Source organism: Panthera uncia (assembly GCF_023721935.1).
Source record: "Panthera uncia isolate 11264 chromosome C1 unlocalized genomic scaffold, Puncia_PCG_1.0 HiC_scaffold_4, whole genome shotgun sequence".
Lineage (NCBI taxonomy): Eukaryota > Metazoa > Chordata > Mammalia > Carnivora > Felidae > Panthera > Panthera uncia.
In genome coordinates this window covers 64,175,562-64,200,917 of record NW_026057585.1, presented here as the reverse complement: position 1 = coordinate 64,200,917, position 25,356 = coordinate 64,175,562, and the positions used below count along the sequence as shown (strand labels likewise).

The window sequence follows — 25,356 nt, the reverse complement described above, 5'->3', positions numbered from 1 at the left end:
TCACTTCTTGCTTATAATTCTTCAGTGGCTACTCAGTGCAATAAAATAAATCACCCAATCCTTCAAGATGAATCCGAATATCTTACTCTCTAGCCCTTTGTAACCTAAAAGTGGTCATTTTTATCCAGGTACACATCATAATCACTTGTGGAATTTTTTTGTAAAAATATATGTACCTGGCACCATTCCAGAAACTCTAGTTCAGCAAGTTTGGAATGGGGTGCAGACATCTCTATTTTAAGAAAGAGGTAATGCAGGTAGCCACTATAAGAAAGCCTCATCTCCTATCAATACTCTCCCCACCATCACAAGATGGCCTTCAAGAACTTCTTGTGACCCTATGAGGCATGTTTTCTCCCATCTCATACCTATGCAAATGCTGTTTTCTCTGCCATGAACATAGCACCTTCTTCTTTACTTAACCCTTCTTACTCTGAAGCTCACCTGTATACCTTTCTCTACAAAATCTTGAGCCCCCTCCAAGCTGTCCTTCCTAAATATCCTGTGCTTCCTTTATCACAGCCCTTTAACACAGTGTAACACTACTAGACTGTATGCTACTTAAAGGCAGGGCTAAAGTCTTTTGTGTCTGCAGCTCTCACACATAATACAGCAGCACTGCTGCACATAGCTGGTGCTCTCTAAACAGCTGGTAAATAAATGTCCTCAACATTATGAAATAAAGAATTACTTTCAGCATCGGGTGAGAGTACTTAAAAAATGTTTTATAAAGTTACTATCTATAGAGCTGTTTTGAAAACACACTTTATAATTACTTGATTGAAATTATATTTTACACTAATTAAAACTGTTAGAACTGCTGAATCAATACCTACTATCTGCCTCTTAGAGGGAAAAAAAACAAAAACAAAATTCAACCGTCCTTAGATGAGGCAAGGCCACATATTTATATCAAGTATGATGTCAACAAAAACTTTTCTTCTTCTGAAGTTGATTATGGAGGTTATGTAACTATTAGACTCACTGGAGATTCCTGGTGTATGGGCTCAGACTCCAGGTTGCCTTGGCCTTCAGCATGCTCATTAAGGTTAGCTGTTTCACTGCTGCTGGTGCTGAGGCTGCAATAATCTGTAGCACCATTTACAAGAATGCTGTGTGGGCTACTGCACCAATTTAACTGATTATTATGGTTTTCCAGCTCTTTCATCTCCATCAGTTTCATTTGCATCTGTCAACACAAAGTAGAAATACAAAACAGAATTTATTACTAGAAAGACTCACAACAGAGAAATAGCTATACCCTTAGACTGAGTCAAAGATAAATTTGCTTCCATTAAGGAGAATCCTCTGGGGATGCAGTATGACTTAGAGATTTCAGTAATCCATCCCAGAAAGTTCTCCTGAAATTCCAGTAAAAATGGATTTGCTTTTGTACATCTTTTGAAAGTTTCAAGAATTTTGATTCAAATATCTGCATTTTGGTGTCCTTTAGGTATAATTGGGTAAAATGTCAGGGTATTGGGAAAAAGATAGCAAAGTAAGAGAGCAAGAGAAGATTTTGTGATGAAGCGTGGGAGAAATAAAGGAAGTTGAGGGAGAGCACACAAGGGTTTGGAGCCATCTACACTCCTATTGGGAAGGAAAGGAGTGAAGACGAAGGTAAAATGAACTACTGTCCTATGCTCTGGCATTATTTATTAATGGGCTAGAGTCCTAGGAATGGTCTCTAAAACTAAGCTATTCTAAACATGTTAAATAAAGGACAAAGTATTTTGGATTTCAGTATCCAAGTGACTTTATATTTCTGGGACAATAGGGGGACACAGAGGCAGAATTCAATAAGCTGTAATATTCAGTATTGAAAGAAAAAGATTGGGACCAGAAGCAGGAAAAAAATGCTTATTGATACCAACAACTATAATAAAGAAAAATAAATTAACAAACATCTCAAAGAAACTGAAGAGAGGTCAGAATCAAAATATGTTTCTAGTTGGGGTGCCTGGATGGTTCAGACAGTTGTGTGTCCAACTTTGGCTCAGGTCATGCTCTCATGGTTTGTGAGTTCAAGCCCCGCATCGGGCTCTGTGCTGACAGCTTGGAGCCTGGAGCCTGCTTCAGATTCTGTGTCTCCCTCTCTCTCTGCCCCTCCCCACTCATGCGCTGTATCTCTCTCTTTCAGATATAAATAAACATTAAAAAAATATGTTTCTAGTGAAAAGGAGTAATGAATGGAATTTTACTGAATAGTGTCCATTTTTCATAAAATATATTTTTCATGCTACATTGGAATTCCCTTTATTTATTAGCATGTTGTGTGGTTGTTTTGTTTTGTTTTAGGAATCATAAAAATTACCTATTAGCATTTCATAAATCAAGTCTCAATTCCCCTAACCTTATTTTCTGCATAAGGTTTTTAAGTTGCTCATTTTGGAATCTGTAATTTACCAAAGGTCTTTTCAGGGTCATCAGCTGAGAAAGGAACACTATTTTGGACTGGGAGACAGATGTCAATCAAGCTCTATCACCTTCAACTCTCTTAGTCAAAGTTTAGTCTCCAAGCTTCCACTTCTCAACCCATGAAGTAAGAACTATCTCCACAGATGATTAAATGAAGCAGAAATTTTTGAAAAAACTCTGTAAAATGTAAAGGTCTGTGTAAACAGTGGACATTGAGTATAAAAGTGCCTAGCACACTGCATTTCTCACTATTATACCAATTAAATTTTCCTATTTCTTTTCCACTAATTCATTCCACATTTAAAAAGTTAAAGACCTTGATCTCTTTGTGGGCAGGGACCACAACTTTTGCCATCAACTTTGTATGTCCAACATCTAGCACAATGATGTACACCGTAAGTGCTTTTATGTTCATTGAATGGACACAAGTATTGTGTTTATAAATTTAAACAGTGGATTATCAGTAAGCATATGTATCTACCAAACTGTACTGTATTGAGAATTTAAACTAACAATCCAAAATACTACACATTTGTAACACATAGCATATGCCTTGTATATTCCTAGTGCTATTGAGTTGTGGCTTATAAATATTTTTTTACTTTAATCCATAGAAAGAAATAGGTTTTACACCCTAACACAGTAAATATATATGTATTTATTTGAATATGCATGTACATAAACACATATATAGATACACTGATCCATATAAATAATTTACACACATGCACACACACATATATACACATACAATCGTGAAAAAATTTCATGATAGTACTTATCCTTATGCCATGTAATGCACCCTGATGTTTCCTATTCTGTCTTATTTCATTTTTATTTGTATTCATTTTTTCAAATACAAAGTATGTCTTTATTTTTTCTAAACAAAAACAACCGGTATAAGTATATATATGAATGCACAGGCACACAAAGACAGGTGCATCCATGTGCAGACAGAATTCTAAAAAGATACCATACTGCAAACATTGTTTTTCTCCAGGAGGTAGAATTATCAGACTTCTCACTTGCTATTTTTACAAATGTACATAGTGCAGTGCTCCATTAACAACAGTTAATTTGATCTTTTATACATTAAATACTTGCAATGTATATGAGGAGAACAAATGTGCATGTATAAAACAATTTTATGCTATTTGGATAAAACAATTTTATGTTTATGGGTAAGGCAGTGTTTCTCACTGAGTTGGGCACAATCACTGACTATACAGGCCAGGGAGATGTTTTCCGTGGGGACCAGAGGCACAGCTCTCCCCTTGTCCATCTGCTTCAGAGCTGCCCAATATCTCCTCTATATTTTCCCATTTCTGACTTTTTTCTTGTTCCTGACTGAACCTCCTAAAGCTCACAAAATTATTTTAACACACCAGGCTGCAAGCATTTGAGGAGCGATAAGATGACATTTATTCGCTTCCAGTTATCAGTGGATGTCAAGTTGGGTCGGCTTCATGGAGTCTGAAATAATGAACACCTCAGTGATTAGCAGCACCAAAGACTCAAAAGCTTTGAACGCTTCAGGACACTCTTGCTTTATTTCATTTTTTAAAAGAATTTTATCATGACCATTAAATAAATTTCAATACCCACTACACCTTTACAGTCTAAAATTTAAAACCTTGGGGTACTTAACTAGCTCAGTTGGAAAAGCATGTGACTCTTGATCTCAGGATTGTGAGTTCGAGCCCCATGTTGGGTGTAGAAGTGACTTAAATAAAAAACTTAAAAATAAATGAATGAATGAATGAATAAATAATTAAAAGAATTTTCAAACCTTAAATACCCATCATATAGATGAAGCAGTATGTGGAAATACTTGCCAATCAAAGAGTTCTATGTAGGACAATTTATTCCTTATAATTACTTCTGAGACAATAAAATCTTGAACAAAACTAGGCTTTCCCGTGTCTCGCTCTCTCACGCAACTCTCTTCTTCCTTAGTCTCTGCATACACTTAGAGGATATAGAGAAAAAAAATCACACAACTAACACAAGCTCTATCAGAATGCCAGAAACACATAGATTAAAATAGTATGTATCATGTAAGTAAGATACATAGACTTAAAGCCAGAGGTTCTTTGCTTTTTCTTACCATAAATACAAGGTAAGAAGATGAAAATTCAGCAAATCAGAAAATTTTTCTTCAATTATTCCTTTTACCAGAAAAGCTGTCTGGCTTTAAAGGGCAATTAAAACCGCAGGAAAATTTACAACTGGATTTTCATTTTTATAGACCCATGGGAAAATACTGCCCTTTGTGGGAAAGACACAAGTCACTCAGTCAAATGTAAGAAATTGCTATGTTTGTTCTTTCCTTTTTTATTTATTTTTTATTTATTTTTATTTTTTAAGTAAACTCTACACCCAACATGGGGCTTGAACGTATGACCCCAAGATCAAGAGTCCCATGCTCTACTGACTGCGCCAGACAGGTGCCCCTGGTATGTTTGTTTTTAAGGTTTGGAGATCAGATGCAAGGATATAATTCCTTCCACAGATCCCAAATATCTTCTGGCACACTTGGTAGAATATTTTGCTGAGATTATTTTCCTTGTTCATAAATACTGTTTTTATTTTCTCGGTAATAATTTATAATATCCAGAGTCCTTTCTACTTTTCTCATTTATGTTCCTTCCTTTGAAAAAAGTCTCCTTTCAAAAACCTCAAAGAAAATGAAAAGACAAGCATGATATGGGGAGAAATTATTTGCTAATCAAATATCTGATAAAGAACCTATATCCAAAATATATTTTTTTAAATGCTTGTAATTTCATAATAATTAGACAATCCAATTTTTTAAAATGGTCAAAAGACTTACACAGACATTTCATCCAAGAGGATTTACGAATGGCTAATAAGCACATGAAAAGATGCTTAACATCACTAGTCATTAGAAAAATGCAAATTAGAAACTATGGGACACCACTTCACACACACTAGAACAATTATAATCAGTTAGGTAGGCAATAAAGTGTTGTTAACATTGTGGAGAAACTGGAACCCTCATATATTGCTAGTGGGAATGTGAAATGGTACAGTGACTTTGGAAAACAGTTTGGCAATTTAAAGTTTAAAAAAATTTTTTTTAATGTTTATTTGTTTTTGAGAGAGACAGAGCACAAGTGGGGAGGGACAGAGAGAGAAGGAGTCACAGAATCTGAAGCAGGCTCCAGGCTCTGAGCCATCAGCACAGAGCCCAATGTGGGGCTCGAACTTATGATCTGCGAGATCATGACCTGAGCCAAAGTCGGACACTTAACCAACTGAGCCACCCAGGTGCTCCTAAAGTTAAAAAAAAAAAAAAAAAAAAGAAAAAAAATTTAATCAGAACTTCACAATATAACCAACTATTCCATATCCAGGAGAAAGGAAAACACATGTCCATATGAAGAATTGTATGCAAATGTTCATAGCAGCATTATTCATAATAGCCAACAAGCAGAAAGAATCCAAATGCCCATTAATCAGTGAATAGATAAACAAAATACTTTATAAATACACAATGAAATAAATGTTGATACATGCTACAACACAGATGAGCCTCAAAAACATTATGCGTGTGAAGGAAACCACATGAAAAAGGCTGCACAGTGTTTGATTTCATCTACATGAAGTGCTCAAAAAGGCAAATCTATAGAAATAGAAAGCAGATTAGTAATTACTTAGGGGTAGAAGTGGGGACTCACACAGATGGGCACAAGGGATCTTTTAGGAGTGATAGAGATGTTCTAAAACTGGATTGTGATGTTTGAACAATTCTAAATTTACTGAAAATCACTGAATTGTATGTACCCTTAAAAGCTGTGAATTTTATGGTATGTAAATTATACCTCAAAAAACCAATTTTAAAAAAAACTCAAAGAAGAAAATTATTTTAAAGAATATTCATTCAGTTGGTAGCAGTCTCACTAGGATAGCATTCTTTTGGGTTACCTGTATATTGAGTACCTATACTGGGATAAGAACTACGCTAAATGATGACAGAAAAAAATGTGTAAGTTTCTAGACCAAAAAGCTCAGTCTGCTTGGGGAGACAGACACAGAAACAAATATTTAGGGGAAAATGTTACGAATGCCGTAACAGAAGTCGAGTCCAATAAAGGCAGGGTTCAGAAAATGCTATAAAGAAATAAGAAGTTAAGCTATGTCTTACAAGATGAGTGAGTAGGTATTCACCTACAAGAGAGGGGAAGGAAATATATTAAGGGTAGGGCTTCATTATACATAATAATTAACTGAGAACACTGGACTACATGTTAGAAGATCTGCATTCTAGGCTGTGGCTCCTTTTTAAAGGCTATGTAACCATAGGTGAGTTGCTTAATGTTCCTTGGCTTTAGCTGGTTCAAATTCAAAATGAAAGGAATGAGCTACATGATCTCTCTGCTCCTAACTAACCATCTTACTATCATTCTACAAAATACTATTCTCCACATAGGGAAGCCCAGAAAAAAACAAAGCAAAAGGTTTATACTCTGGACTCACACAACATGGCACGTTTATCTATACAAAGAACAATTTTCTAATAAAAAAAATAAAGGTCTCCAAATGAGCAAAACTGGTTTTAAGATCAGAATCCCAATTTTGTAAATTTTGTTATTTACAAAAATAAGCAACAGTTAGCAAGCATTTATGTACCAAACACTACGCTAAAATGTCTCACAGTTATTTAAGCCTTTACATTGCATTTAATCCTTACAACAGACCTAAAAGGTAGAAGTACTGTTAATTTTCTAATTGCAAAGATAAGGAATCTGATACTAAGGTAATTCACACAGTTAAGTGGCAGAGACAGCACTTAAACCTAAACCATGTAACCACAAAACCCATACTCTTAACCAGGACTCCAATGATAATAATCAGATACACGATGTATAACAGTCTTAATTTATGACAGGCAACAAAAAACCTATTTGTACAAAATTAATGAAAAATGAATAATAAACTAGGCAGAGGGTAAAGGAACACAAGTATTATTCACTAAGAGGATATGGTGAGGCCCCGTTTGAGCATGTTTCTCGCTGTCACAAAGACTTACTGAACTGATTTCCTGTTGTGAATCTTGGAGGTGCTGCTGAAGAGGTCCGAGCTGAGCCTTCCCTGACTCCACACTCTCCTCCAATTCTGCCGTTTCTTGCTGTAAGCGACTCAGCTCCTCCCTAGCTTTGGCCAGCTCTTCCTCGTAAGTGGAGATCTGTGATTCTTGACTAGTCAATTCAGCTTTCAGGGATGAGATCTATCACATGGAAGTGAATGAGAAGAAAGAGAGATAAAAAAGAGATGTCATTAAAATGTTCCATAATGCAAATATGTTTATTTGTTTAGTTTACTATTGTGGTGTTTTTTGAAGTTTGTATTTTTGGTAGAAAAGGGCAATTAGGGGATGAATAGAGGGAACTTGAAGGTATAGGTACCATACTTTCAGCTAAAATTTAGAAAAGTAGTACATTAAGGGCCCTCTTTCCCCTAAAGAGGGCCTGTAATTTCCAGATGAACAGTGCTCCAACTCCTTCATGTGCCCCAACTGTTGATTAGATTGCCACCTAACAACAACAGCAACAACAATAATAAGCAAAGCATGTTCCCATCTTACACCAGGAAAAGCAACCAAGGTATGGATACAGACAGCAGCAAATGGCCACTTTACCAGCTGGGCCTCCTCAGCGCATTTCTTTCTAACTTCCTTCAGTTGCTCCTCCAGCTGGGATTTCTGCTCATCTAGTCCATCAAGGAGTTCCTGTACTTGCTGTTTCTGGGCCTGTAATTTTTGCAGATTAGTATTCTCCCTTTGAACTTCATCTTGAAGATCCTGAAATACAAGAAAATTAACATATTTATTATCTTTGGAGGGAGGGGAAGGTTAACAATTTTTAAAAGATTACCTTAAGGGAAAATAAAGTCTCATCTTATTCAGCATATTATGTTGGTGGATTGGAGGAATCCTAGCTTTAAATACGGTCTTTACTTGAGGATTTCTTCCCTAGACTCCAGGTTTTAAAATCCAATTTGCTTACTCAAATCTGTCCTTCGATGTCCGATGAACTTCTTGAACATGTCAAAAACAGAACTCCTGGCATTTCCACCCCCCAAATCTGCTTTATCTTCAGTCTTCCCCCTCAGTTTCTCTGGCCAAAAAGAGCAGCATCTTCTTTGACTCTTCTCTTTCTCTCACATCTCATCTCCATCTGTCAGCAAATCTTACTGCTTCTTCCTTCAGAATATATTCAAACTGACCATTTTTTTTCCTCTACCTTGGTCCAGGTCACTATTATCTCCTCCTGGATTGCTGCCTTCTAACTGGTTTCCCTGCTTCCACCCAGGCTACCTACAGTTTATTTTCAGCACATCAGCCACTGTTAAAAACCTGTGTCAGATGAGTCACTCCTCTACTCAAAACTCTGCATTGACTCCCCATCTCCCTTTCTATAAAAAGTCCTCACGGTGCCCTATATCTCTCAACTTCGTTTCCTACTGCACTCTCCCTTGCTCAGCCACTCTAGGCCTCACTGCTGCTCCTCCAACAGGTTCCTCTCAAGATCTTCCACTGATTACCCCTTCTTCCTAGAAAGTTCTCCCCCCAGGTATCCATATGGCTCAGTCCCTCATCTCTTTCAAGTCTTTGCTCAACCATAACCTTCTCAGTGAGGCCTTCCTCATCAAGCATCGCCAGTACCATTACAACCACCTCCCTTCCCTAAGTCTCCTTCATATATACCAATAATTTTATTCATTTTCTAGAACAGCTTTACTAAGATAAATATACTGAACAACTCACCCATTTAAAGTGTACAATTCAATGGTTTTTAGTACCTTTACAGAGCTGTGCAACCATCACAATTTCTTTTAGAACATTTTCATTGCCCCAAAAAGAAACCCCATACCCACTAGCAAGTCACTCTCTATTTCCTTCCCAATATCCCCAGCCCTAGGCAACCACCAATCTACTTTCCATCTCTAAAAGCTTTGTCTATTCTGGATATGGAGAACCATTCATGCACCCCTAAAAATAATGATATCTTTTTACTAACATACCGTTCAAAGACCCCAACAATCATTCATCAGAGTAAGAATCTAAGAACAACAAAAGAAAAACTTAGAAGGTTCTGAATTACACACGATTTATACAAAACAAGGACGTCTACAATAGCCCTTATAATGTGCTAGGTATTGGTCCAGGCTCCTTACATACATGAATTCATTTATAATCCATATGACTGACCTATGAAGTAGGTACTATTGTTAATCACATTTTACAAATGAGAAAACTGAGGCACAGATGGGCAAGTACTTGTCCAAAGTTACAGTTAACAGGTGATGGATTCAAACTAGGTTCTGATTCTAGAGTCTGAGCTCTTAATCACTAAGCTATACACAGTGTCTACAGATTAAACTTTCACAAGTACACACTATTTCTTAAATACATGTAGATGCTTGGGTGATTAAATAAAACATTGAACAATGCTTTTAATAACTGATTTTTACTTATATTTTCTCAACCAACTGATTAATCTAAAAGTGCAACTACTATCATGCTGCTTTCTTTAAAAAGTTCCTTTAAAAGGGCCAACACAATAGATGATCATGAAACCCTTCTTGTGCGTAAATTCCATGAGTCTATGTGATCATAGATTCGTAATGGTAAGCTCCACTAGTATTTTATCATCAATTTCCCAGAATGCCTAATATTTTTTCATGCCTAAATTTTTAACCTTGCCTATACTATTAACTGAACCATACTCAAAATGAAGATGTTGTTTTAGATATGCACCTGGCATTGGCCCTCAATAAATACATGCTAGTTTTCATTGTCCTTTCCGTGACTCATGCTTTATTTTTCTGCCTTTGTTTCTTCCTATTACACATGTCCAACTTTCTTAAGAAAACAATTCATTGTAAAGAAGAGTTCTTTAGTCACTCTGCTATAAAATACATAATGGCTCCCTCTTATCTGTGGGATAAAGTAAAACTGCCTGCAAGGTACATTAGAACCTTTAATTCTGGGCCCCACGTTATCCTTTCTCTTCTATTACCCTCTTTTCCTTATATTCACCAGTGCCCCAGCCTCAATACACCATCTTCTTTCTCCAAGACACAATATACTTCAATGTCCCTGTGCCTTTTGCCTAAGCCATTTCTTCTTCCTTGAGTGCCCTTCCATACCATGATTATCTGGAAACACTATTCATTCTTCAAAGCCCAGTCAAATTTAATCTCCTCGGACTCACCTTGAGCTTCCTTTACTTATGTTCTTACAGCAGTTTGTACCTAACCTCTATTACCACACTTACTACACTGTATTATAGTTACCTCTAAATAATAAGCTGCTGAAGGACAAAACCAATGTCTCACCTTTCTTTGAGGTTCCACAATCTAGTATAATGCTAGCACATTCCAGATGATTAAACAATGATTTGTAACTATCACAAAGTTTCTAGTACCTGGGAGAAACTATTGGAAAATGTGCCTGAGGTTGATAGAAAGAAAGGATTTTATGTTCTTTTAACATGCTGTGAAAAGCTTCACCCTGTATTTAAACTATAAGTAAATATTAATAGTAGCCTCAAACTGACCTAATAAATGGTTTTTGTTAAAATACCACTTAAGTTTCTGTACTGGTTCAATATTTTTATAGTCTATAGACCAAGACTGATCTGACATTTAAAATCTCCATTACTGTATGTGGAAATAATCTTTACTGCTTTAGCATTTTACTATAACATATACCTTTCTTACATTTTTAAGCGTTTATATTTGTGCTTTTTTACATAATATTATGTACTATTATTTTTTTTAAAAGAGAGAGAGTACGCAAGTTCGGGAGAGGGGCAGAGGGAGAGAATGGGAGAATCTCAAACAGGTTCCATGATCATCCTGGAGCCAAAATGGGGCTCAATCCCACAAACTGTCAGATCATGACCTGAGTCAAAAGTAAGAGTGGGATGCTCAACCACCTGAGCCACCCAGGTGACCCTATATGCTTACTTTTCAGGAAGGCAGGTTCACTTTAACACAGTAACTTGAAAAACTACAGTGGATTGAAAATTTCTTATAAGTCAATTATAAAATATTTTTTAAATGCCACCTGCAGCTCTAAAGTAATTTTACTGATTTGAGAATATAATCCATCATAAATACCTTACTTTGGTTATAAAGTTATTATTATATAGTTTATATATAATGATATGCTGGCCTAAAAAGCATTTTTTAAGAATCCTGTGGAAAAAATCTTCTTTCTTTTTCCCCTTAACTAAAAATGTTCAGGGGTGGGAAAAGGAAAAAATATCTGTTACCTACTCCCATCCTCAAACACTCTAAGTTCCCAACCTCTCTCAACCTCCTGCCTCCCCCCTCACCCCCCACCCACACCAAATCTTGGACTTCATCTCTAATAATACCTGGATGTTATAAATAGATATAATTTTGATGTCTCTACTTTTATTATGAATCTAATTAAAAACAAAATTTACCTTAAAAGGGTCATGTAATGTAAGAAAATGTCTAGGACCTAATGTTAATTTTTAAAAGCTAAATACAAAGGCATGTACAGTATAATCACAAATAAATATAAAACCATTTATGTATATTCATTAAAAATACAGCAAAATGTTAACAATGGCTCTCGCTGAAATTGTAGAGCTTTTTCTTTTTATATTTTTCTATATTTTATAAATTATGGACCAATATTACTTTCATAATCCAAAAATGTCAAGTTTGCAGTTTAAGTATCATATACCTCTGGTGGTTTCACACCAGTATAAAAATATTCAGATGTAGGGGCGCCTGGGTGGCTCAGTCGGTTGAGCGAACGACTTCGGCTCAGGTCACAATCTCGCGGTCCGTGAGTTTGAGCCCCGCGTTGGGCTCTGTGCTGACAGCTCAGAGCCTGGAGCCTGTTTCAGATTCTGTGTCTCCCTCTCTCTGACCCTCCCCCGTTCATGCTCTGTCTCTCTCTGTCTCAAAAATAAATAAACGTTAAAGAAAATATATTCAGATGTGACTGAATTTTTATGTAAAAGCTACCAATAGTAGGATTAATACTGGTTTCCTTTAATAAACTGAACTATTTTTCAAAACTAGCATTTTTAGTGAGCCACTTTGAATACACCCTTAGAAGACAAATTTATGCAAGAGGAAAGGGAATAAACAAGCCAATATAATATTTACTCATTCTTGACCTTTCTCTTCCACGGAGCAAACAAAGTCACTTAAATTTCCCAGCCTCACTTCTTAGCTGCAGTAAAAAGCCACTTAGTAACATAAAAGTATAGACCTCCAAGGGAAAGGTTACTGAGAAAATACCTCACATTAGTATCTAAGCTGGATAGATGTCCACATCAAAACTAATTATAATTAATGTTTCTCCATGTCTATTTCTAAGTATGATAAAAGATCTCTTAAAAAATTCCAACACTAGCTCATACACAAAAGCATCTACTTTTTCAGTAAGCAGATTTAAAATGATTAATTTGCACAAAAGCAAAATGAACAGATGCAAACATACACACTACAAGAATAAGAATCAAATTTCACTGCAAAAGGTGACAGATACACATCTCCCAAGGATCCTTACCCACCCCTCACCCCTCCAAACCCCCACCTCACCCTCAACCAGGGCAGTGGCAGGCTCTCCTAACAAACAGTATCTTCCACTAAACTAGGATAACTGACTCTTAACTTTAGGGTAGCCCTTTGGGAAAATCCTCCTCTGTGTACAACCTCAGCACTATCAAATGCCATCCCATGAAGTAAGTGACTAAAGACATTTGCAGAAGCCTTCCTAGTTATGCTCTACTTTCCGTGATCATGCTCTACTTGCCTATCTGTTCCATCAACAGAAGAAAGGAGAATAGCAGCAATTAGAGAATGGCAAGAATGGAGTGAACAAAACTACAGTAACACAGTGCCAAGGTTTGTTTTAGAAAAATACCAAAGCAGTCACATCAAAGGTTCCTCATCAGGGAAGGTATCTTGGCTTTATTTAAAAAGAACTTTCAAGGAAAATGTCCTGTTTTCTAGAAATCACACAAGGTACTGAAAATGATAAACTCATTCCCATCCTTCTATATCCCATGAAGTGCTACAAAGGTAGTGAAAAGAGAATTTAAACAAATAAATAAAAACTCTTTGCTATATTAAAAGACTAAAACAATTCATTTTAGCAACTCAAGTCAGTTGCACAACTGAAGAAGTAACTTCAGTATTAACCTAAGAAGTATTGGGGCACCTGGGTGGCTCAATCAGTTAAGTGTCTGTCTTCAGCTCAGGTCATGATCTCAGGGTTTGTGAGTTAGAGCCCCACATCAGGCTCCCTGCTGGCAGTGTGGAACCTGTTTGGGATTCCTGCTCTCTCCTCTCTCTCTCCCCCTCCCTGCTGGTGCTTTCTCTCTCAAAATAAAGAAAAACCTTAAAAATAAACAAACAAACAAACAAACAAACAAGCCTACAAAGTGTTAACAACATGAATACTTTTGCATCTGTTTCATATAAAATAGAGCAAAATATAAACAAAGATAGCACTAACTTATGAATAAAACACTTACTTAAAAACCCCAAAGCATATATACAGACATGTATTTATACTAGAATATCTATACCTGAAGAAGAATTATTAAAGAGAACAGGGGGAATTTTACACATTTTGGAAATCTTATAAAAATGCTATTGAATTGCTCTTAAAAATTCTATAGACTAATCCAAAACTAGAAATAATCAGGTACATTCATTATGTTGGCCTAATTTTCAAAATGGAAGTTATAGGAGTATTCTTTTTTAAGTTTATTTATTTATTTTGAGAGAGAGAGGGAGAGAGAGGGAAAGAGACAGGGAGACAGAGGATCCCAAGCAGGCCGCATGCTGTCCTTACGGAGCCTTACACAGGGCTCGATCCCACAAATTGTGAGATCATGACCTGAGCCAAAATCAAGAGTTGGATTCTTAACCAACTGAGCCACCCAGGCACCCCAGGAATATTCTTTTTTATTTTATTTTATTTTATTTTTTATTTTGAGAGAGGGACAAAGAGAGAGAGAGTGTGGACGCACACACACCCACACACACACACCCCCCCACACACACACATATAAGCGGGAGGGACAGAGAGAGAGAATCCCAACCAGGCTCCGCACTGTCAGTGCAGAGCCAATATGGGACTTGAACTCACAGACTGTGAGATCATGACCTGAGCTGAAATCAAGAGTAGGACACTTAACCGACTGGGCCACCGAGAGAGAGAGAGAGAGAGAGAGAGAGAGAGAGCGCACGCAAGCAGGGGAGGGACAGAAAGCAAGGGAGAGAGAGAAAATCCCAAACAGGCTCTGTGCTTATAGCACTGTGGGGCTCAAACTCGTGAACCGTGCATGAGATCATGACCTGAGCCAAAATCAAGAGTTGGACGCTTAACCAACTGAGCCATTCAGGTGCCCCAGGAGTATTCTTAATATAAAAAAGTTATCAACTGTAGAGCAAGACGTTTAGGTCAAAGAACAGAAAGGCAGTCTATTAAAGTAGGTGGGTGTTAGAAACCTCATCAACAGCCTGCCTTTATTTCCCAATCATATGCTTCCCAGCATGTTCTAAGAGCATTATCGCTAGGAAAAGAATGTTGAGCTCATGTATCTAATTTTACTTCCACCCAAAATAAGTCCTTCCTCTTCATCTAAGAAAAAAAAAAACTAAGTGATTAAAATGAAGAAAAATGGACAATTACTATCAATTACTGAACCTTTATTGATAAAGTATAACTAAGTGGGAGCTTCTTTTGCATGAGAATAGCATAAACAAGTATGAACTCTATGGAAAAATCTGACTGTTTGATACCTACCATGCTCCCAATCCTTTCTATGATTTCTGGGTGTGTCTTGTCCTATTTTTAAATTTTATGCATAAAACTGAAGTTTATTCATTTCTTTTGTCAACAGCTTTCTTAAATTTATCTCTATCTAATAATACCAACTATACTGAAAGATTTGTTCCAAGGTACAATTTCTTAGCTTAAGGAGTTTACAAGAGAGGCTGGAAGATACTGAATCATACACACTACACTAGCATAATAAGGTAACATACCGGACATACCATAAAAACTGAATACACACTCCTCTGGGAGTTCCGACAAGGAAATACTGATGTAGACTAAGGGACAGAGAAGGAAAAGTTTTATTTAGGCAAGTGGTGGGATTTGAGCTGGGCTTTAAGGCACAGGCAGGGAGATAATTCACATAAGCAGGGAGATAGGGAACATTCTAGATCACCACAACAAAAGATGTAAGTGTGGAAATAAGAGAATATGTAGGGCACATAGTTTAGAGGCAGACAATAAAAAAACAAAAACAAAAAACAAAAAACCAAGTAGTGCAGGAGGAGGATTTGTATCTCATCTTTTTTTTTCTACCTCCAATATACCCATGAGATACGACATCCTCCGATCATTAACCACGGCAGTGGGCAGCAGTAAAGATTTTCACATCTGAGAGTCATGATACTAAAATTGGTTTAGGAAGAAAAGCAAGAAGAAGATGGGCAAGAAGAGCACTTATGATCTGACTTCAAAATTTCAGATGTTAGGTAATAAGGGTGGCAATAATGAGAAAGAAAACACTGATAGAAATAGGAGAGTCTAAAATTGAAGCCAATTTTTTTTTTCAACAAAATGAGACTCATTTCAGACACACTGACTTCAAAATGATAAACACCAAAATGTCTAACTGGAGATGTGAAGCTGGAGAGCAGAGAGCTTGATAAATATTTGGGAGTCACCAGCATATGGATGATAGGCAGCATGGAAAAGGAAGGAAACAAGGTGGGAGCATATGTATCAGTCAATCTCCGCAAAGGCAACAGAAAGGAAGGGGTCAGTGAGGCAGGAGAATATCTCAGAGAGCACAATTCAAGAAAGCAGGAACCAATGAAGGAAAGGCCAATAGATTGGGTCATATGATTATTCTCAGTTCTGGGAAGAAAAATTAAAGCACACTGGTACAGGTAAACAGCATACTAAACAGGATTACTGAAAGGCTAGAAAGAGGGAAAAAATGGCCACACAAAGAAAAGGAAGGAAAGAAGGAAGGAAGGAAGGAAGGAAGGAAGGAAGGAAGGAAGGAAGGAAAGGAATGAAACCAGGTTGGTAGCTAAAGTGGCAGCAATTGCAGAAAAAAACAAAAACAACAAAAACAAGGTATTTTCAAATTGGTGAGTCCTGTGTGCAGATAGCCCTAAATAAACATAGGAGTCAGAGGAGAAAGAGCTTGACAATAAAGGAGGGATAGATAATAAGGAGATGACAGTAGGGTATAGAATACTACTACTAATCAGAACATTTACTGAAATTTTACCTGGTACCAATCACTCTGTGAGGCCCCGTAACTGCATCATTTCATTTTATTCCTACAGCAACTTTAAGTGTTTGGTATTTTTATTACCCCATGTTACAGAATAGAAAACTAATATGTAGTGATTAAATCACTTACTTACAAACCTATGAAGAGCCAGAATCAAAAACTGAATTCAAGTTTGTCTGATACCAGGTTATTTCTACAAACTTCTATGCAACACTGAAGAAAGCACACATGACAGGGCATTCCTAATTTGTTTACTCAGAAGAAAAATTTTAATAAAATTGTATGTAGGCAGTTTAAGGTAGGAAAGAATGTGGGTCTGCTTTCTCCCCTTAACAAACAAACAAAAGCCCAAACCATATACATTTAAGATAGAATGGCCTTTTATAACTTTTTCCTATTGGGTTACTTTGGGTCTAATTTCTCCCTAGAACTTGATAAACTAGAAAGACTGCTGGTTTATCATATGTGTTAACAGTGATCATTTCAGGAAATAAAATTTGAAGTTAATTGCTGCTTTGGTTTTCAAGAAAAAAGTCTTGAGCTGAAAGTTTTCAAGATGGTAGTTCATAGGACTATAGACAGGAAACAAAAATTTATAAATTAATTACATAGCAGATTTTATAATTTACCTGTATTAGGAAGACTACAGAGCTGCAAAACAAAAAAGAACTAGTCTTTTGCACTTTGGTCACATGTAAATTTGGTTTCTGTGCTTGAGATATGAGCTCATATAATTACTATCTATGACTTTATAAATATGGAGAAAAGCAATCAAGTTTGGATTGGGCAGACATTCACTGATTGGTCAAAATTCCCTTACTTTCCTCCTGATAGCTTCATTTTGACATTTCTCATTAGTGCCTACATTAGAAAGTGGGATCAGAAAGCAGTGAAGTTCAGGGGCACCTGGGGGGCTCAGTTGGTTCAGTGTCCGACTAAGGCTCAGGTCACGATCTCACAGTTCACGAGGCTCTGTGCTGACAGCTCAGAGCCTGGAGCCTGCTTCAGATTCTGTGTCTCCCTCTCTCTCTGCCCCTCCCCCACTCACGCTCTGTTTCTCTCTCTCTAAAATAAATAAACATTAAAAAATTAAAAAAAAAAGAAAGCAGTGAAGTTCTTTAATTTTGCTATTAATTAATAACTCTAGCTAATTGCCTTTTGCCAGAGAAATTAGAAAATAAAGCACTAGGACTTGGGATTACTTACAGATTTTAATTATCCATCTTATTCCTTAGTCTGTGCTTCATTAATGTATAAATCAGAGTTAACCAACAGACAATGAAATCTACTTATTATCAGTTCTTGTAAGCTGTCTTGTACTTCAGAAAATTGAAAATAATCACTAAAATGAAAAGTTTTAATTACATGTAGATGTCATTTATCCATGTCATTCTTAATTTAGTGTTTCATTACCATGATAATACAGAGATACCTGTTTAGGGGTAGAATGAATAATAAATCTAATATAAAGCTTTAATCCAATGTTCTTTTTTCAATGAACTTATGTTCAAACATTACAACTTCATCTGTACTAAGCATGCTCCAAGATGCCTTTTATTTACAGCACCTGATCAGAAAAATCAAATAATTTAGACTCCTGCCAATAAGACATTTTGGATTTAGCAAAGCTTACGATTTAACATATACCTTACCATAATTTCTAAGTGAAAAAGAACAAAGAAATCATGAAGAAATTTTGACTGATAACAAAACTTCTCAAATGGTAAGAAATCAAATATTCAAGGATAGCCCACTTAGCCTAAAAGGAACAATATAAATTCTAGTGTTGCTCCAAACCAGCCTTTTAAAAACTCACCTCTTCAAAAGACGCAATAGGGAAAAACCAACAAGTAGATGTACACTAATAACAAGATATTGCCTACTGCAAAAACCTTTGTACTTTGAAATACCATCTGGCTAAATTTAGAAGCTGTCCAGTATTATATCAGTAACTATATCTATCTCTTCAGATTGAGGAAACATAGATTATTTTATCTTCTATTCTTAAGTTATTTTCAGCAAGAACTGCTTAAAGTCTGTGACTCTTTTGCATTTCCTAAGAAGCTCAAAAACTGCACAAAAATAACGTAATTGAAGTAACTACCCCTCATTTCAGTATCACAAAGGGAAATATATTAGTAATGACCTCTTGACTTTTCCATCACCTTTAGGAAAATTTCCATATATATAGTAAACGTAGTAATCTAATAAAATAACAAACTTGTAACAAGAAGTCTCTTTGGCTTCTTCCTCAATATCTCAGTAAATCATTCTTCCCACCCAGGCATAGTCCATCTGATAGACAATCTCTGGTGTATGTCCTACATCAAAACAAAACAATGGATCTACTAATTTAGAGCTTTCATCCATTGTCAACTATCAGCACAAACAGGGAAATCCAACATATAAGTAACATGTTTTAAAAGGCCCATCCATGAGCTCTCTTACTGGCAACTGATAACAGTGCTTCTATGTCCGACCTCCTGTATGCACTGGTATAGCATTCAAGAAACAGTGGTCACATGCATTGTTTACTGCTCTAAATGCAACACTGCCAAATTTTCTATATTTTTAATGTTTGAAATACCCCTTTTTGTACCATTTCTTAATCAAAAATTGAGGTTTTATTATCTTTTCTATTTGTAAAATGAAGCTACTTAACACAGCACTTAGTGAAAATGAATTAAATCTCTTTATGCTAAAGTTTAAGATACCCTGGCTAATTAACTTACAAAATGCTATTTTAAATTGTTTCAGTTCCCATCCTACCAGTATTATGAGAAACAGCCCTTTAAAAATACTAGGTCTCCTAGCTAACAAAATTTCACATTCATAAAAACCAATTTGCGTTTTGATGATGATGGTGGTGATAATGACAATCTCACTCATTTAATTTTATTAGTGTAATAATATTTACATCGTAAGTCATTCAAACTTACCTTTAATAATATAATATGTAGGCAAATATTATCTTAAAAATACTTTCAAAACTAGAAATTTATGCTGAAAAATACTGCTTTCTCATCGCAGTGTAATCTTTGTAGGCCAGAATTCAGAGAAAAAGAATCATTTTGCAAAAGGCAAATATTTATATTACATAAATAACAGGTTTTCCCTAGACCTACTCATCAATACCACAACCATCACATAGTAAATGACCCTATACATTTAAAATGAATCCTAAATCAGAAATAGAATACTCAATTTTACAGATCATTTACCTGAACCTCGCTTGTCCTCTGTTTAATAGTATCTTCTTTCTCCTTAAGGTCCTGTTCCACATTATTCTTTTCCCTAGAAGACCAGCAAACAATGCAAGAATATTTGAGAACATCAGCTACAGCCGGTATGGTTATCCATCCTCCTAATCCTGAATCGCTTTTTAAATACATAGTGAAACATTCAATTTTTAAGCGAAGGGCAGATTTTTCCACCCTCTTTTAATTATTTATGGAATAGAAATCAATATAAGCTCTGTTTGTAAAAAAAAAAAAATGCTTTCTCACTAAAATGTGGTGAAAAGAGAATAGATTAAAAAAGGAAGAGGAGAAAAATAATCAATGAAACACTCAGGTTTCACTGATCTCACTGTTGCTATGGAAATAATGTCCAATGAAAACCGCTGGTGAAAAAAAGGAGGGGTTGCATCAGCTCTGTAAGCTTAACCCTTAAGTACCACCGTCAAATCAAATGAAAATGGCTAATAGAAATAGCCAACAATATTAAGGAAAAGGACATTTATTGAAGTGTTAATTTCCCCTTAAATCACTGGTGTGTACCAATTTTAGAATGAAACAACATAGAGAAAATGGAAAAGACTGTCAATACACAAGCCATTTGCTCTATGAAATACCGCTCTGCTTAAAAAAGCTATTTTAGGACCACTTATCAATTCCAATTGATCAAATACATAAAACAACGTATACGAAGTAAAAAAAGAATCATATGAGCATTTATCTCTTTCTATATTCTTCAGATCAAACATACCAGGATCCACTTCTACTTTGAAATACCATTATCTAAATTCTCATATGCTTCCATCAGAGCTAGATTTCTAATGAATCAGTCTTAAACAACCTTAGATTCAGAATTACTATAAAGCTATTTCTTTTGATGTAATAAGTTTAACTGCCTGTTGGTACTGAAATCACACACACACAAGGACTTGCTCCCTTCATTTTTTCTTTTCTTTTCTACAAAGTGAGAGAGAAATCCATAGAATTCTGAAGCAATACATTTTTGGGGTGGGTGCAAAGGTAAAAGAAGGCCACATGAAGAAGGGAGGAGGCATTCACTAAGTCCTCCAGACTAGTACTACAGAGTTTCTCCTTAGAGCTTCAGGACTGTATTTCAGTTTCATCCCAGACATCACCCAAATGTAGGCTCAGGCTCCATTAAGCTGTAGCATAAAGAAGAGTGGGAAAATTATACCGGAGGGGATACCTAAGGGTCAATATTAATGCTACATTTATATTTCTGACCTATTTGAGGTGATATTTTAAACGCAGAAAAAATCAACTCTTTTGGAAATACAGGCACAATGTTCCTAAGATTTGTGAGGGAGAAAAAAAAAGCACAAGAATAAAAGCTGTTTGTATACTGTTACTTTTAAACACTTGAGATGGCTCACTAACCGCTTGTCAGATGGTTCACTATGTGGGTCACGATGTTGTGGAGATTTTAAACAGTCCCTTACCATGCGAATCATTGTGGCAGCCTGTTCCTCCCATACCTCAATCTACTTATTATGCAAAGGTCATCCCCCACTTCTAACCCTTATAAATTTAGGTAACATTAAAAAATAGAAATCACAGGAAGAAAAAATCTAAGTATATATACCACACATATTCTGCAAGCTCAATTTTGGAAATTTTTTCTTTCCTCCTTATGTGAACAGAAGAGTGTTTTCATTCCTGCTGCAGCATGTCAGAGGTAAGTCACATGAAAAACTAGCCCCCTCCCCCAATCCCAAATTCTCAGAGGCATTCCACACAAGGTCAGTATCAATTCTGCCCCTTGTTTCTGACAGTAGCTAGTAACAAAAATAGAAAACATCACACAGTATCATAGACCAGCAATATACCCACTAACGTGTGTGTTTGTATTCAATCCATTCTGCTTCTCTGTTAACTCCTATTACTGACAGTGTCTGCTCAGAGATCAAGTGTGCAGGCAGGAAAACAGGGCTGCAAGAAAGCAGTGAGCTGACAAAATGTAGCCAAGACAGAAGAAAAAGAGAGCAAAAAACAAAAAAAAAGAAGCTCACTTGGTGCAAAATGGAAAACAGATTAGAAAGGACTGTCAGCTCTAACCAGCAAATATAGTCTATGTTTGGGTAAAATGGAAGAAGTTTAGAAGGTACAAATTTTTCTTCATAATTTTGGGTGTGGGAATGAGGATAGCAGTGGTGATATCTCCAAACATATCATGAAGATCATTTCAAACTATATAATAAATACGGAATCTTAAGGCATTAATTCTCATAGTACTGAGATCAGTAAAATTTTTTAATCCACTTTTATCTAGTAAAATTCTGGCCTCATGGTAACTTCTTTATTATCAAAATCAAGTAGTATAACATACATTACTAAACAGAAAATTCAAAAAAAAAATAAAATCAGTTATACTACCTTCTATAAAACCATCACAGTTGAAAATCTATCCTATAAATTAGACTAAAGATCAAATAATTTTCTTATTAACTTAGATTATAATTTCAGGGATGCCAAATTGCTATTCTGTGGTATTCCACAGACTCAACTTCTATAGCTATCCTTCCCATTTCAGGCAAGTAAAAATACCTAAATATATTCAGGTGCACAAAGGTGCTTAGGTACTTGGTCATATATTTTACATTCTCCTTTCTTTCAAGTAACATCACCTGTTTTTCTACAGGTGATGAATGCACAACTATACAAAGCATTCTGTTTAACAGTACTAATTCAATAACCTAATTCTTTTCAAGATTCAGTGCCACAATAAAAAAATATTTATATGCAGTTTCCTAAGGAGCCCACCAATATATGTGGATAAGACAGATGTAAGATATATTTCAAAAATAGGTGTGTGAGCATTTTTCCCAAAGCACTACTCATCTTGGATGACAGGAAAAGCTATAGCCTTCAGCTTAGTAACTTCCAGAAGGGAAAAGAAGTGATTCTACATACCTTCTATCTTAGATCATCTCTTTGACCCAATTCACTCCCAAGATCCTGGCACATCCTAAAGAATCCACAAATACCAAAGCCAATATCTCCCTGGTTTCTAAAAGCTGCCGGTTCTGATTTGATGGAAACTAGTATGTGAACCAGCAAGAAAAACAAAGCCCAAGATAAGCTTTCAGAAGCCTGGATAACTGTATAAACCTACATAGAGTAGTCAAAACCTATTCCCAAGAACAAGCAAATTCGGGGAACCTGAGTCCATGCAATTCACTTTCATTTTCCCAGGCTCTGTTTAATGGCAAGAAGGGAGTGAGCCATCTGTCTTAATTTTGATATAATACCAATACTGTCAGAGAAACAGGATTAAGTCACCTTCAAAGCCCTTCCCAGAAACAGTTTTATGTCTTTTTTCTGAACATAAATACCCATTCTCTTCCAACCAGAAAGCAATAAAGAACAGAAACTAGTTGGAAACCAAAAATCAGTTAGTTAGAACTCATGAAGGTAACTTTTTCAATCCTGAAACTTACTTATAAAAATCTTTTTGTGGGGCGCCTGGGTGGCTCAGTTGGTTGAGCGTCTGACTCTTGATTTCAGCTCAGATCATGATCCCAGGGTCGTGGGACTGAACTGTGTGTCAGGCTTGGTGTTGAATGTGGAACCTGCTCAGTATTCTTTCCAACTCTCTCTCTGCCCCTCTCCCTGACTTGCACAATGGGATAATGAAATGAAATGAAATGAAATAAAATAAAATAAGAAAATAAAATATTTTGGGGCACATTTTGGGCTCTTATTATTAAGTAGCTTAACTGCCAATAAATCTATCAAGAAAACACAGAAAAGCAAGCTATTCTCATTACTCTTGTTACTATTCTCATTACTACACTATTATTCAGTAAGGCATTTAAGGTCTTATGGAGGACAAGAAAATAGGACTAAAAACCAGAGACTAAGATTCTAACCTGGCTCTGCAATGAAACCGCTTTTGTTTTTTGTTTTTCTTTTTTTTTTTTTGACTCTGATTATCATATAACCTTTCAGAGCCTCAGCCTTAATTTTCATTATGCAGATGCTAATATCTCTACCATCTTAAGATTTGCAAGGTAAATTGTACAAGATATCATGTAATTAGGAAAAAAGCAGGCTTTGAGCCTATGCTGTGCTCACTTTTTTACTGATAACATTAACATTACTTAGAATTTTAAATAACGTTGGCGGAGTAATTTTTAAATTTCTTAAAAGGAATTATGGGTTGCAAAAGATTTTAGAAAACACTGATCTAGGGGCGCCTGGGTGGCTCAGTCGGTTAAGCGGCCAACTTCGGCTCAGGTCATGATCTCGCGGTCCGTGAGTTCGAGCCCCGCGTCGGGCTCTGTGCTGACCGCTCAGAGCCTGGAGCCTGTTTCCGATTCTGTGTCTCCCTCTCTCTGACCCTCCCCCGTTCATGCTTTGTCTCTCTCTGTCTCAAAAATAAAAACGTTAAAAAAAAAAAAAAAAAAAGAAAAGAAAACACTGATCTAATGTATAGAATATGTAATGTAATCACAGAAATTTCTGCCCCCTAAATCTTGCCTAATATTCAAATAACTATCTCTACTTTTAGAAACTCATTATATGGTTTTCAAAGCAAAAGATTTGGCATTAAATAGTCCAGAATTCAAATACTGGCTCTATCACATGGCACCGTACTTAAATCACTGTAGTAACAACTATTTGTTCTGGCTGACCTTCCCTTCTCCTAGGACCCAGCAATCTTTCTTTTAGGAGACTGTTCCTCTCTTTCTCCCTCAACTATCACCTTTCTGCCCATACAGTTCAAGTAGACAAGGCCACCTCTTTACAGATTCAACCTCTCTGAGCAATGATTGGCCAGGGATTGTGGCCAGGGATTGGCTCCTGACCAAAGCTTAACCAGTCACAGTACACCAGCTCACCATCACAGGGATTATTCAAGAACAGGCCCATGACCAAAGACAAGGCAGTCAGGATCTTTATTTAGGATGCCTTCATTTGGAACTAATAGAAAACTATGGTAGGGGTGCCAGGGTGGCTCAGTTGGTTAAGTGTTGGACTCCTGATTTCAGCTCAGGTCATACTCATGGTTTGGGAGTTTGAGCCCTGAGCATTGGGCTCTGTACTGACAGCATGGAGCCTGCTTGGGATTCTCTCTCTTTCCCTCTATCTCTGCCCCCCCCCCCCACATATGCTCTTTTTCAAAATAAACTTTAAAAATAAATAAATAAAATAAAAATTCATTAGAAAATTATTATTGCCACTACTGTATCTACGAGTACTACCTTTACAACAACAATAACTACTGCTATACTACTACTACTATATTACTAATTATGAAAACTACCATTTATTAAACCTTTACTACATGATAGATGTTATGTGATAAGCACTTTACATGGATTATCTCATTC

The 25,356-nt window shown here is 36.2% G+C and overlaps 1 protein-coding gene across 4 annotated transcripts in view; it reads right to left on the bottom strand.

Annotated features, from left to right (window-relative positions):
* EPS15 (epidermal growth factor receptor pathway substrate 15) overlaps positions 1 to 25,356 on the bottom strand; it is a 157,390-nt gene that overhangs the window by 43,649 nt on the left and 88,385 nt on the right. For all 4 annotated transcript variants that reach the window (XM_049617203.1, XM_049617205.1, XM_049617204.1 and 1 more), the window contains 4 exons: positions 19,988 to 20,060; positions 8,081 to 8,242; positions 7,472 to 7,669; positions 986 to 1,189 (listed from right to left, as the gene is read on the bottom strand). In XM_049617203.1, coding sequence (XP_049473160.1) covers positions 986 to 1,189; positions 7,472 to 7,669; positions 8,081 to 8,242; positions 19,988 to 20,060 — 637 coding nt within the window. The remainder of the gene's footprint in view (positions 1 to 985; positions 1,190 to 7,471; positions 7,670 to 8,080; positions 8,243 to 19,987; positions 20,061 to 25,356) is intronic.